Source organism: Phoenix dactylifera, chromosome 13 (genome assembly GCF_009389715.1).
Source record: "Phoenix dactylifera cultivar Barhee BC4 chromosome 13, palm_55x_up_171113_PBpolish2nd_filt_p, whole genome shotgun sequence".
Classification (NCBI taxonomy): Eukaryota; Viridiplantae; Streptophyta; class Magnoliopsida; order Arecales; family Arecaceae; genus Phoenix; species Phoenix dactylifera.
This window is the reverse complement of record NC_052404.1, coordinates 3,162,454-3,176,910: the sequence shown is the minus strand read 5'-3', so window position 1 is coordinate 3,176,910 and position 14,457 is coordinate 3,162,454. Positions and strand designations below refer to the sequence as shown.

The following is a 14,457-nucleotide window of genomic DNA, read 5'->3' as shown; positions in this document are numbered from 1 at the left end:
AGAGCATCGATAGTGTGCATGAGTACCACCCCCTATTGCGTGATATCCATGGCCGAAGGCATGGAATTTTAGGCCAGGCATGTCTTTAGATAAATGAATGGGGCCGTGGACTAGGTGGCCTCGTATGTAGGCGACCATTCCGGAAGTACCCTATGGAGTGGGGAGAGGAAGTTACTTATGGCGCTTCGCGATTTGCTATTTTCTAATTTTGTTGGATACAGTTGTACTAGGTTTGTACGAATCACCCAGTTAACCAAAAAAAAAACCATAAGAAGGTTTTGTTACATATTAAAGAAGTGTCATCAGAGTCCATTAGCAAACTCAAAATATTGAGTGAAGCAGTTAACATCTAAACGAAAGCATTTCCTATGCCATAAAACCATATTGTCTGTTTATTATTCTTATTTTCCATTTCTTCCATCTTCATATTTCCCATAATTTAAGATGCTAATTTCCAAAAATGAGGCCAAAGCAAGTACGAAATTGAAGGTTATGAATCCAATGAAATTGGGTATTGGCAAGACAAAATAATATTTCTCGCAGATGATTTGAAGATTTATTCCGACACCTACAAGATAACGGAAAAAGGATAAAGAGGTCGAATTGCTTTGTCATAGACATCTCGGACTAGTCATCTGATCACCTGTCCAACTTTTGTGCACAAGCAAAGTCATTGTGCATTTGATTTCAAGACACCCAGCAATAAACTCATTCTTGAATGAGTTCGTAAGTTCAAAACCATTGTCAATAAGATTCTGACATCTAATATTGATGTATTAAAATCATTTCAAGTGGGAACCATTGTAACAAAATTCACACCCTATTCGACCTAACATTGGGAAAAAAGTTTTTCATATAAAAGATGTGAATTTTCATTGGAACATATTCATAGGCACCTTTGCATTAAAAAGAAACATTACCTTGAAAACGTGGAGGAAGATCCATTTTCCAACATAAATGTTCTTGATAAAAGTGGATCTAAAATTGGAAAGAGTAGATTGAAGAAACTTAATAAGGCTATACAGCCACAAAAATTCAGTAGCTTATCCAAGAAAAAATGTCATCCCAATAATATAAACCAACGGAACAGACTGAAAGAATACTCCCCACAATGTTAGTTTAAAAAAAGGGCATTTTGCTCGTGTATATAGGTATCCGAAAATGGAACCAAAAGAAAATAATGCAAATATGGCCAGCCTCACAGACTGAAACCCTTTCTCTGTTAAAATAATATTCAATATAAAGTGCATGTTCGGCCTCACAAGATATATAAATCTTCTGTCGATCTCATCCCATCTTGTCCTCACAAAAGTATACCAATAATCCATGATAATTGCCTCTTCGAGCTTGGTGCAAAAACAAGATATCAAAAACACACACCATTCATTCCCATCAGGGAAGACTAGGCTTTGCACCAAACCTCGATGTTCCAGTCTTTATCTTTCACCCTTCTGTGTGCAGATAAAAGCCTGTTAAATGTTACACCACATGAGATCTGTCTGGAAGATCAGAATGTTAATTTCCATGCAGTATGTAGGCTAGCTCCAGTTTCCCGAGATTTACGATGTTGTGCATCGCCACCACGGAGCCCCAGCCTCGTAAGAACACTTGCCACCATCCCAGGAGATATGAGATGCTTGGAGGCCGATAGCCGCACTAGGTTCCTTGCCATGCTGTGCGATCCACTCTTCGATAGCCAATATTCTGTCATCCTCACTTGTAAATTGCTTTCTATTTCTACCAAATGGGTTAATCTGGGTATTACACATTTCTGCTGCAGCAGCAGGCATGTACATCGAGTCCCCAACAATAGGCGCACCAATAGCAGCCAACTGTGCTCTGACCTGTATATAGAATTATCATAGGTCAAGAAAAAAAAAGATTTCATTTATCAATGTAATTGTGCACAAGTTTTTTCTTATTCAACTGCAATAAAATCAATGCAACAGTTCCTGTTGGAACTCATGGTTGACTATAGGCATGGACTCGAGATTGGTCATGTCAATGGAGAACACATAAATTATCCAATTCATCCAATTCCTCCGCAAAATAGTGCTACTTGGACAAAAAGATATGTCAGTATCAAAAAAATAGCATAAACTAAATTTTATGTTGAAAACAATTTAAATTGCATAAAATTTCCCGATAACTTAAATCATAAGATTTATGAATATTAACATAGTAATTATAATTCAAAACTGTCTATACTTGAGTTCTTTGAGGACCTGTAGGAAAAGACAGTCCTCCATCCTCCATCCCCAAAGGCAAACTATTATTAATAATAAAATTATTTAAAAAAACTCTCATCTAATATCCTACAGAGACAAGCACGATGGGTTCTTCAAACTTTCACCATTCCAAAGCTGAAAGCAAGTGGTGGGTGACATATCTGTTAATTGCATATAAAAGGCAAGGAAAAAAGGTAAGGTGATGATACCTGATGAGTTTTGCCTGTCAAGAGGTTGATCTTACATTCATAGGCAATGTCCTTGGAGGGCCATCCACAATCTTCAATGCCGTAGCTTTTCTCCACGTCAACATTTGGCCAGGGGACCTCCTTGCACTCCAACACCTCCAACTGGCAGAGATGCCATCCACCAATAGATTCTACGAAAATGAGAATTTCAAATATGAAATCTATATCGATCTGTCAACTACAGCAGAATTTTTTTTAATCTTTTTATTCTTCACTTGGAGTTTGAGAAATAAAAGTTTCATCTTTATGGCACATTGCAATAGCTCCTCTGTGAGTAAACAAAACCAAATTTGTCTTCCAAGAGGCACCAAGAAACAAAATAATGTACAAGTTCTAGTTCAATGTCTCAGCTTACTCCTAAGACAATATACTTATTTCTTTGTTTTTTTCTCTTTTTTTTGAGTGAAAAAACAATATACATATTCCATGGGAACTCTTTCCGTACATCGTGATGGAAGCAAAGTCCACCATAGCGACCGTACCGACGTACCGGTGGGCACCGGTACCGGTATCATATCGAACCGAATCGTACGGACCCGGTTCAGAGACAAGGCGTGGGCGCGTGAGCGTGAAACGCAGTTCCACGCGTTTTCCTCCTTTCTCCACTTAAAACCGCAACCCACAAACGCGTTTTCCCGCGTCGTTTTTCTTGCGGGACGCGTTTTCCGCTCGGAATTTCCTTCTTCCCGAGCCTTCTTGTTTCTTCTCCTCTCTCCTCCACTCTTCTCCCGCGAGCAAGCCCCGATGAGGATCCTCTCTCCTCCGCTCTTCTCCCACGAGCAAGCTCCGACGACGATCGCCCGGACAAGGATCACCCCGACGAGGCCCGGTACCGGTAAGTCTCCTCTTTTTCTTCTTCTCCTCTCTCTTCTTCTTCTTCTTCTCCTCTTTCTCTTCTTCCTCTTTCCTCCTCTTCTTTCCTATTCTTTTTCTTTCTCTTCTTTCTTCTTCCCCGATCAGTTCCGACCCAAAAGGGGTCGGAACCGATTTTATATGCCATATCGAACAGGTGCATGTCGGCACCGGTTTAGTACAGGCTGAACCAAGCTATGACGAACCGGCCTGTATCAGTCGGTTCGGACCGATCCGGCCTGTAACCGATATGCCGAAGCAGTGAAAACCGGTACGAGTCGGTTCTGTGCCAGAGATGAAGAAGACGAAGAGAAGGAGAGATAGCGCGGGGAAGAAAGGGAGGGAGGAAACCTTTGGCCGCCATCGGAGAGCCGCGGAGGCCGGGGCCGCGGTTGCGTCCCTTGCTTCGAAAAGAAACAGGGGACGCGGCCGCGGCTTTTTTAATTTGGAGATTTTAAGTGAAATTTTTAATTTAGGAATTTTAAGTGAAGTCGGCAAATCGGTTGCCGATTTCACTTAAAAACCCCTGACCGCGCAGTGCCGAACCGAGCCCTAGGCGATCGAGGCGGTCGCCTAGGGCCTCGGACCAAAGGAGGGAGGCCTCCAGCCTTCGACTCTGGGAGAGCTCCTCCTCCAGCGACCTGCGGGCAGTGACCAACGGGCAGCGACCAACAGTCCGGCAACCGGCATCCAGGCCAACGGGCAACAGGGATAGGGCTTACGAGTTACGGCCTACCACGTACGGGAGTAACGGGACAAGACATCTTAGCCATCCCCCGTCCATAGCCCGTTTTCTCCAGCTGCCCGGGCCCCAGCGTAGCCCGTCTTCTCCATCCAACCATCCGCCTGGCACCGCCACCATCTTCTTACTTCTTAAATCTTAGCCGTAGCCCGTAGTCACCGACACCAGAATCCCCAATAACCAAAGAGGACAGCGTCTTCTTCTTCATCCTTGAGTTCTTCCTTCAGCAGCTCAGCTCTTCTTCAGCTCTTGACTCAAGAGTTCTTCCTTTCCGGCTTCCCGTTCCTCGATAACTCGGTTCTTGACGGCGTCTCTTCTCCAGTTCTCCTTCTCGGCCCTCCGCCCTCTCCAGATGTCAGGGGACTAGGTGAGTTCTCCTTCTCCAGTTCCGCCCTCCGCCCCTGTTTCAACTTTGAATTCGTCATTCCAGAGTCCGGACATAGCTTACTGCTTACAAGCCCTAATTCATTATTCTTTCTGATTTTTTAACCCTTTGTTGATAAATGGATAGCAATAGAGACTATAGTTTTAAAGATTGTTGGAAAATTTCGCTAAAACAGGAGAACGGGGGCTTTATATTTTGGGCAGAATGTGCCGGCTACCGGGGCCCAGGAACTGTGGTTTGAAATTTTGAATCATTTGATTATGTGGCAACGGGGGCTTTTTTTTCGTTTTTAACGCAAGTAATCGTTGGTGCTTTGTTGTGCTGAATCATTAGTTCCCCCCTTTTACCTCTTTGTCGATAGATAGAATCATAGAAATAGAGGGAAAAGTTGAGAGTATGATAGTTGGGGACCTGGGGTTTGGTGCTTTCCCTGTTTCTGATGGTTGTGCAGGAGCCAGGAGGAAGAGAGAATAGAAATTATTTTTATGTCCGGTACATGTGTCAATGTGGTCTTATACTCTTAAGTCTCTTATTGATGGTTTTTATGGGATGAAGAGACTTTTTTTATAATCAGATTGCAGCTGGTATTATACTGCTAATGCTACTTAAATAAGTAGTAGTTATAAAGGGTAGATAATGATTAATGAAGCATAATTCTACACCAACTTTTTCTATCCAGAGGTGTCTGTTTGTGTTCTTTCCCTAGTCAGATTCTCTTGGGTTTTTATTGGATGTGGATATCTAGGTTAGCTAATTTCTAGCTAATTTCCCCCTTTTCAATTGGTGAAAAGTTTAGTATTCTGTCTTTGCCAACAATATTTCTTGCTTGACCATCATTTGTTTGAAATTTATTTCATTTCATGGTGAATGAAGAGATAACCCTGTTTTTAGTGTTACAATTAATGATGTAAAAACTACAATTAACATTCTTGAACTTAATGTCATGATGTACTCTCTGTTACAGAGCTCCATTTTGCACCCATTTCCACTTTACTATTTACATTTCAATGCCATCAAAATTTTTATTGTCGGATTCTTGAAAATAATTTTTTATGTCTATTCTTAAAAATTGATAATAGCTTTTCATGTCTAGGGTCTCCATTAAAATTGACAGTAGCTTCGGCACCCCTTCTCGCCATTAAGTTCGGCACCGCTTGTCGGGACTTGAGTTCGTCGTCGAGTCCGGCACCGCTTGTTGGAACTTGAGTTCGTCGTCGAGTCCGGCACCGCTTCTATTGACATTTCGGGTTTTATCATTTTCAACTCTATTCTATTTTGATTTGTTTGTAGTGATTGTCTTGATTGTTTTGTTTGATAATATAGATTCAAATGTCTAATAGAAAATTTAAATGTGGGTATGAAAAACTCAAAAAGAAAAGAAAAATCGAAAAACTCATTCAATCTCAAAAAGATGCTTTAGATAGATTTATTGTCACAAATAAACAAAACACTACATCAAGTTCAACTCAGAACGAAATAGAGTTGGAAGATGACATAAAAAGAACGAAACAAAATGAGATTGACAACCAGATTTATAGTAGTATTCAAACATCTACTGAAACAATATCTAGTGAAAAACACAATAAGAAATTAGATGAAGATAGGATAAATAAGGATAGAGTAGAGTTTAATGAAATTAGCTCTATTTCTATAAATATATATGATCCTAGTCAATGGAAAAATATTGATACAAAGTTGAGAGATCTATTAGTGGAAAGAGGTCCAATTAGAGATTATGATCTTCATTTTCCTAGGGATGAAAATAATAGACACTTTTCTACCATACATTACATTCGTAAGTTACCTAATTGCGAAAAATATGATAAAAGATGGTTAATGTATTCGAAGGATTTGGATAGGGTATATTGTTTTTGTTGTAAATTATTTGATTCAAAGTCTAGCACAAGTCAATTAGTCAATGAAGGAAGGAGGGATTGGAAAAATCTAGGTATCAAGCTTAAAAGTCATGAAACAACTAAGGAACATATCATTAGCATGAATAGGTGGATTGATATAGAAGTGAGATTGCTAAAAAATAAGACAATTGATAAAAGTCTCTAAGAACAAATAAACCAAGAGAAGGATCATTGAAAAAAAGTTCTATTGAGAATTATTGTTGTCGTAAAAAATCTTGCAAAAAATAATTTAGCATTTCGAGGAAAGAATGAAAAGATCTATCAAAGCAATAACGAAAATTTTCTAAGTTTTATTGAAATGATTGCAGAATTTGATCCAGTAATGCAAGAACATGTTCGACGCATTCAACATGGTGAAATTCACAATCATTATTTAGGTCATAATATTCAAAATGAATTGATTCAAATATTAACATCTAAAATTAAAGCTATAATAATTAAAAAGATTAAAAAAGCAAAATACTTTTCTGTAACACTTGATTGCACTCCTGATGCAAGCCATCAGGAACAAATGATCCTAGTTTTAAGATGTGTGGATACTTCAACAAGTCCAGTAAAAGTAGAAAAATATTTTTTAGAATTTTTAGAAGTAGATGATACCTCTGGAAAGGACCTTTTTAATGAACTTATAAATATAATAGAAAAACATAAACTTGAGGTTAGTGATATAAGAGGACAAGGGTATGACAATGGATCTAATATGAAAGGAAAACTTCAAGGTGTACAAAGAAAATTATTAGATATAAATTATAGAGCATTTTACACACCATGTGGATGTCATAACTTGAATTTAGTATTATGTGATACTATTAACTCATGTCCTAGGGCTATATCTTTTTTTGGAGTGATGCAACGAATTTATACCTTATTTTCTTCTTCTACAAAACGATGGAAAATTTTACAAGATAATGTATCTACATTAACTCTTAAACCTTTGTCACAGACACGTTGGGAAAGTCGTATTGAAAGTGTCAAAGCAATTAAACATCAAGCTCCTAAAATAAGAGATGCCTTAGTTCAGTTAGCTGAAACTAGTAAAGATCCTAAAATAAAGAATGAAGCCATATGCTTAGCTACATATGATATTGAAAATTTTGAATTCTTATTAGGCATGAATATTTGGTATAATATATTGTTTGCTGTTAACTCATTTAGTAAGAATTTACAATCTAAAGACATGCATATTGATGTTGCTATAGATCAATTAAAAGATCTTTTTTCTTATTTAAAAAGTTATAGAGAAAATGAATTTATGAATGCTTTAAATTCATCTAAAGAAATTGCAAATGAAATGAAAATAAAACTTACATTTCGTGAAAAACGTGTGATTCGTAGAAAAAAACAATTTGATGAAAATATTGATGATGAGACAACAAAATCAACTGAGGAATCTTTTAGAATTGATTATTTTTTATATATAGTAGATCAAGCTATTTCTTTAATTCAAAGTAGGTTTGAACAATTCACCATATATGAAGATGTTTTTGATTTTTTGTTTAATTTTAGAAAGTTAAAATCTTTGAATGAAGAGAATTTGAAAAGTGTTGTCTTAATCTTGAAAACTATTTAAAGCACGGTGAATATTCTGATATTGATGGTCTTGATCTGTTTTCAAAGTTAAACGTTTTAAAAGAAATTTTACATGTGGAAACTAGTACCCCTATTGATACTTTAAGTTTTATTAAAAAAACAGATTCTTTTCCAAATGCATGCATTGCTTACAGGATATTGTTAACAATACATGTAACAGTTGCTTCTGCTGAAAGAAGTTTTTCAAAATTAAAGTTGATAAAATCTTATTTGCGGTCAACTATGTCACAAGAAAGATTAAATGAATTAGCTATATTATCGATTGAAAATAGTATTTTAATGAATCTTGAGTACAAAAGTTTGATTAGCAATTTTGCATCTCAAAAAGCTAGACGGATTATTTTTAAATAAATTTTTAAAGTATTTTGCACTTATTAAAATTTATTATTATTATTATTTTAAAAAAAAAGTTCGCCTTAGGCCCCCAAATGCATTGGGCCGCCTCTGCGACCGCGTCTCCTGTTTCGAAACAGAGGATGCAGCCTTGGCCTCCGCTGCGCCTCCGTGGGTTCCCCCGACCCCCCTTCCCCCCTGTGCGGGCTCTGCTGCCCCTCCGCGGCTCTCTGATGGCGGCAACAGGTCTCCTCCCTCCATCTCTTCCCCGTGCTCTCTCTCATTCTCTTCTTCTTCCCCAGGTCCGGCAGGAAAGAGCTGGCTGGTTCGTACCGGCCGATTTCGGGACGAATCGGAACCGTACCGGTCCGGTAGGCGACTGGTACGCCTACCGGATCCGGTATGGTGAACCTTGGGCTGAACCAACCAATTCTGGTCGGTTCGACATACCTTGGATGGAAGTCAATATTGATTTCCTTGTTCAGGCAAAGGATAACAGTTTCCTAAATTTGGTATCGCTGAATAGGTTAAAAAAAACAATCATCAACCTTCTAGCTTCAAATTACCTTTCGAATTACCTTCATTGTACTACATCTAATTATATTCACCAAAGAAATTCAGAGAAAAAGGGCATAGTGCTAAACGGTTACTAAGTTGCACTCCTTAATGAAGCCACTTATTCTGTACAAAAAATCATTCATTAGCAGTCTAGACATGAGACCACAAGAAGTCATTAACAATTTAAAACTTTCAAATATCAATGCTTGTCATTTGTCAGCTTATGAAACCTAAAAAACATTGACCTTTTTGTCAGAAAATATATCAATAAAAATGGATGCACAGTCCTGGTTGTCTCAAATAATTAAAAATGAGTGCATGATAATAAAACTCTCGAGTATTCTCCAATCTCCAAATAGCATTGTCAGAGTGAACTGGGCATATGTGTATAAGGTGATGTTAAAGTTGATGAGTGGCAAGCTAGAAATGATAGGATTAGAAATGAGTGGGTAAATGAAGGTAAGTGGTCACCAAGTGATAACATCAGAACCATTTGAGAACTATGAAACTGTACAAGTTACACCAGAGAAGGCTATAACGATGAATCTCGAATTTGTATTACGAACTAGAAAAAAATGTGACAAACTAAAGATGTATTAAATTCCTTTTTTACTTAGCAATCTAAATGAGTACGTATGGAGAAACCATTTGGGTCTGTAGCTCAGCAAAGCATAAGAAAATTTCCCAAATTAAGGGCACTTATAGATACAAGCAATCTCTTAGAGCTTAATTTGGCCAGGTTATGTTGGTTTCCATAAAAACATATGCTTTGGAACTGATGATTTTACATGCAACCCCTTCCAACACTCAAAGCCCTCATAGTCATAAAAGTTCTGGGCTTGCAGGGAAGGTTCCTATAGCCTCTTTCATCAGTCCTCCAATCATTCACCAAACCTTCCAAAGAAGCCTTCAGTCTTGCAATCTTGATCCCAATACGAGAGGAACAGAAATTTTAGAATATGAAGATGAACTAGCTTCATTGAGCATCATGGTTACACTAATGGCCCCACATATGGCTTATACAGTGGAAACATATGGCTTCATTGAACTAGCAAAGCATGTCACGGGTACCTGATACCATGGAAACATATTCCCGCAGTTTCTTCCACCGATCTCTTTTGGATTTACACCTATCTTATGCTTTGCACTGCTTGTCCCAATCAGATCATAAAGCTTCCTGTAAAGTTACAATCGCATTGTTGACTGCTCTCTTCCTTTCTATTTCTAGTTGGTCCGAGAATTATTCTTGGAAATAATCTTGTGGTATGAATTAATAATCAATCCAACCCCACTAGACATATGAGCTGAAAAGGAAATTCCAACTTGACCATCTTTCAGAATTTCAGAATGACAAATCACTCATCAATATGTTTCTTCCATAGTGAAGTTAAGGCACTGAAAACCTTTATATACATTGAAATTTTAAATATTTGCAACCTTCTTTTATATATATAAGTAATATGCAGAAAAATCAAACTACATAAGTTAAAGATGCTGCAATAATATAGCTTAGAATTTGTAGAAGTGGCTCACCCTTCTGACTTACCTTCAGAAACTAATCTTGGAGCAACATTCACAGGACGCATGTAATGAGAAATAATTCCAACAGGCACAGGCGCAGCAGCAAGGGCTAGATAAAACTTTTTTACCTGTTTCTCCTGGTTTTCATGATCAAACATCAATATGTGTTAGTGGACATGAAATGGTAGATATTTGCAACCAAAAAGTAGATCCTAGATCTGCAGCAGAGTCAATATTTTCAGATATATCAATAGCAGCACTGTATATTATAAACATACCCTAATCATTCCATGAAAAATTGAGCAGAAATCTTTCGTTCTAGCCAATACAACACTGCAAAAATAGTATTTCAACACATTACTTTTTAATATCATTGGCAATATATTGATTTATAGATATAGGAAGGAAATATGCACCAGCCCTCAGTGCAGTTATCTATCTGATGGGTTGTCTTCAGAGGAGTTTCCAATCCTAAGGCACGAGAAGCAAATGTTGCACAACATTCTTCAGTGTTATCTGTTGTTCCTCCAACCTGCAATTGCTTATTTAAGTCATCAACGCACCCACTAGAAGCACATGAATCCTTATAACTCAGACAAATAAAGAAAGAGCCATTATCACATGATGTTTTGAGCAGAGTTTTGGACATTGTGTGTTGGTTTCTAAAATAGAAAATGGAATAATCTAAGTACCAAAACAGCCCATCATCACATTTTTTGCTAGATAAACAATATAAACAGTCTAATATCAACCATCCAAATTGAACTCTAGATATTGCTCCAATTTATTGCCATTAACAAAACCACTTTTGGTTTCATCCTCAGTGAACAAGTTAGCAATGACCATAAATCCCTAATGTATATAAGCTTGATCACTGTTAGCTTTCTCCTTATAAGAAACTTTATGAGCTTTTTCTATATGTCTTTTCCGCAAGGTCTGATAACATAATCTCAGTTTCCATCAGATCAATTGAATACTAGTATCTCGATTGACCTTAGGAATTTTGGCCAAGAAAATAAAAAAATAAAGAAAGAAAATCCAATACAATAAGGAGAGGGAGTGGACATAAATATAAAATTTGTTGATTGGGAATTCTGAGCAATTATAACATCCAGAAGACAAATTTAGGTTACACTAGTGATGAAGAAATGTTGAAATATAAGCATCGTAAAGCATCAATACTCATGCCGGTTTGCTGGAATTTTAGATGTATGAAAACACATAATGTAAGAGAATACGTACTGAAGTTGCAGCTGGTTTGTCGAGGACCACATATGAATCAGTAACTGTTATGATTCTGGATTTCCAATCAATTTCATAGCACCTGATTATAGTCTGAGATCAATATAAATACAGACTGATATTTAACCCACAAAATCAACAAAAGTTTGTTTTCCCTTTTCTCAAATTTTTGCTGCGCAGGATTTAAACCCTGCATCTACTTCAAATTAGTGGGGTCTCATGTAGCTACACTAGCAGGTAGCATTTAATAACGTGATATTTGCTACCAGTGAGCAGTCACCATAGAACATAATAGCCAAAAACCTTTTATGCTTAGTATACACATCAAACACTGATGAGTTGTACCTTGGGAAGCGTTTTGGGTGTACATGAACACGTAGGTAAGTGCCTGCTTCGACAATTTGATTAACATCTGTTACCCTAAATGTCTTCTGTGCTTCCCTCACAGTCTTCCCTTTAATAGATGATCTCTTTTGCAGAACTGAAGGTTCTGTTACTTCTTTAAAGACCCGAACTTGATCAGGGGTTGCACTTGGAGGAGGCTTCGGGCACACTAATGCATAATGCACAGCTCCAAAATGAATAAGATCTGCAACAAACCTTCATATATAAAATATTATATTTATCTGCACTTATATGCGTGTTTCTTTACCTGCTTTACATCAAATTTTTTGTTATTAATTTGGGGCAGGCTCTTCACGCAGTTGATACTATTAACACATGTATCATGAGTGCTATTCAACCAGAATCCGTATGTATTTTTATATAGGTAATCAGGTGACCCATTATCTGCACCACAATGACCTGGATGAAGGTCATACCTATGTATGATCCAAATATCTATTCATCTGGATTCAACACTCCTACCATATCTTATGTCTACCATTCCTCTCCTCTCACTGTGGTTCCAATCATAGATCTAAAATAAAGGGTTAAGATAAGTAAAAATCTGTTCCTTGTTCCAACATTAAGACTACAGATCAATACTTAATCATCGAAGTAGTTTATAATGCTACATTGAACTATTCTGAACTACAAATGAAGCAATATTGTTTTATGCAGTCTATATCCTTCCCAGATCTGTGCACGTGAGCACATTTGTATGCAAGAGACTGCCTGTTACCAACTACTCAGGATCATGTTTTGCATGTTCCTGTGCATTTTGTAGTTCTTAGGAAACTAATTTGACTCAGCTTCTCAAGTCTACGCATTACACCTGGGAAAGGTTCCTTTATGGGTTTATGCTATTTTACCCCTTTTATCCAAGTTTTTTTTTTCCTTCCCAATTTTTTTTTGCATTTTAGCTCCTCCTTCCTTGCTATTATTTCTTGCTTCATTTCCCCCCATATCTCCAAGTGTCAACTACAATTATGTAATTATGTTTTGCTTCTTGATAGGGAATAGATGTTACTTCAATTGGAGGGTCTGTATAAAAACAAAAAGGATAATATACTTACAGAGGGGGAAGATGCAAAGCTTTAGAGATATAATCAAGAACGACCCCGTCTTCTGATACTACAAGGTGCTCAACCCTTGGTGGCTGATTTTGTGATGGACATGGGAGTAGGCGTTTGTATTCTGGATACCTGCATTAGATATGGTTTAGCTATTGTTCTAACATAGTGTATTACTGCAAGAGAATCACTAAATTGTATCAGGCCATCAAGGGGAAAAAAATAACACATCGTAAAAAGGCAAGCAGCATTGGGGAACAAAATTCTAAAGCAGTAGATAATTGTACAGAAGCGAACTCATCAAATATAAGAATCATGGGCTATGCATTACATGTATTATATAAATTTTCTCAATAAAGTTTTACATAATGTTAAGCTCGCTTTCAGCCAAGAACGCAAACTACCAGCCAAGGCATTCATATATGCCCAATAAGTCTTGAGGGCACGTTTTTCATCCATTCATATGGCATTATAACTTTATTATCACATTTTATCCTAGAAAGTTTCTTCTATCAATGCTCTATAAATTACAAAAGCACGTAACGAGAAACCAAAAAAAAAAAAAATCCAATCTTTATCACTCCCAAAACAAGCCAACCTGACAAAACCCACCTCCACAACAGCGACACAGCTAAAGATTGACACATAATTTACAGAAATGCATCAATAACCAACCACAGCACGTGAAAGCAACCTATACAATGATCAAATTTACCGCAAGAAGAGTTCTGAAGAAAAAAAAAATCCATTCAAAGAGAGCAGCAAATACTACTACCCATTAGCTAAGGCGGAAGCAGTGCTCTCGACGGCGATGGCCTCTGCCTTGGAAGAGCGGGGAGGAGGGGCCTTCTTTGTTGCGACCCAGCAGATCTCCTTCTTGTGACGGCGGTTCCCGCGAGGATGGGGAGCGGTGGAGAGAGCGCGAGCGAGAGCGGCGGGTGCCATGAGAGCCCTCCGGCTCGACGCCCACAGAGGTGAGACGAGGGCGTTGGACATGGAAACAAGAGCTGCAGCGGTCGGCATCTCTCTTTTTTTCCCTATCTTCCTCCCGGAAAGGCCTTGAGCCCAAATCTCGTGCAACCTGCCGGGGGATTCTTATGGCGACATAGCTGGCACGTGGAAAACACGTGATTTACATAAGTAAGAAGGAATGTTATCATGTTAATAGAAAAATTGAAACAAAAATTTCTGTAGGGCCCAAATCTCATAACGGGTTTGGGTTGTAATCTTCGAAGGATTGACTCACCTTCTCGCAATGTTCACTTTGAGATCTATGAAGATGGATGGAAGAAAAAAATCGAAGTACTTTAAGATTTGTACAAAATATGATCCTACGACCCCAACACATCTCATAACAAATCATTCTTTCACGTGGAAGGATGATTAAT

General features: G+C 37.8%; 1 protein-coding gene across 1 annotated transcript; it reads right to left on the bottom strand.

The window, feature by feature from the left end:
- Window positions 1–1,043: 1,043 nt before the first annotated feature.
- LOC103714660 (RNA pseudouridine synthase 6, chloroplastic) lies at window positions 1,044–14,149 on the bottom strand. Its single transcript, XM_008801990.4, has 9 exons — window positions 13,845–14,149; window positions 13,073–13,201; window positions 11,961–12,215; window positions 11,616–11,697; window positions 10,790–10,905; window positions 10,652–10,706; window positions 10,399–10,510; window positions 2,438–2,607; window positions 1,044–1,844 (listed from the first exon to the last, which is right to left on the bottom strand). The coding sequence occupies exons 1-9, from the start codon at window positions 14,090–14,092 to the stop codon at window positions 1,560–1,562; spliced, it is 1,452 nt and encodes a 483-aa protein (XP_008800212.1). The 5' UTR covers window positions 14,093–14,149; the 3' UTR covers window positions 1,044–1,559.
- Between the last annotated feature and the right edge of the window lie 308 nt (window positions 14,150–14,457).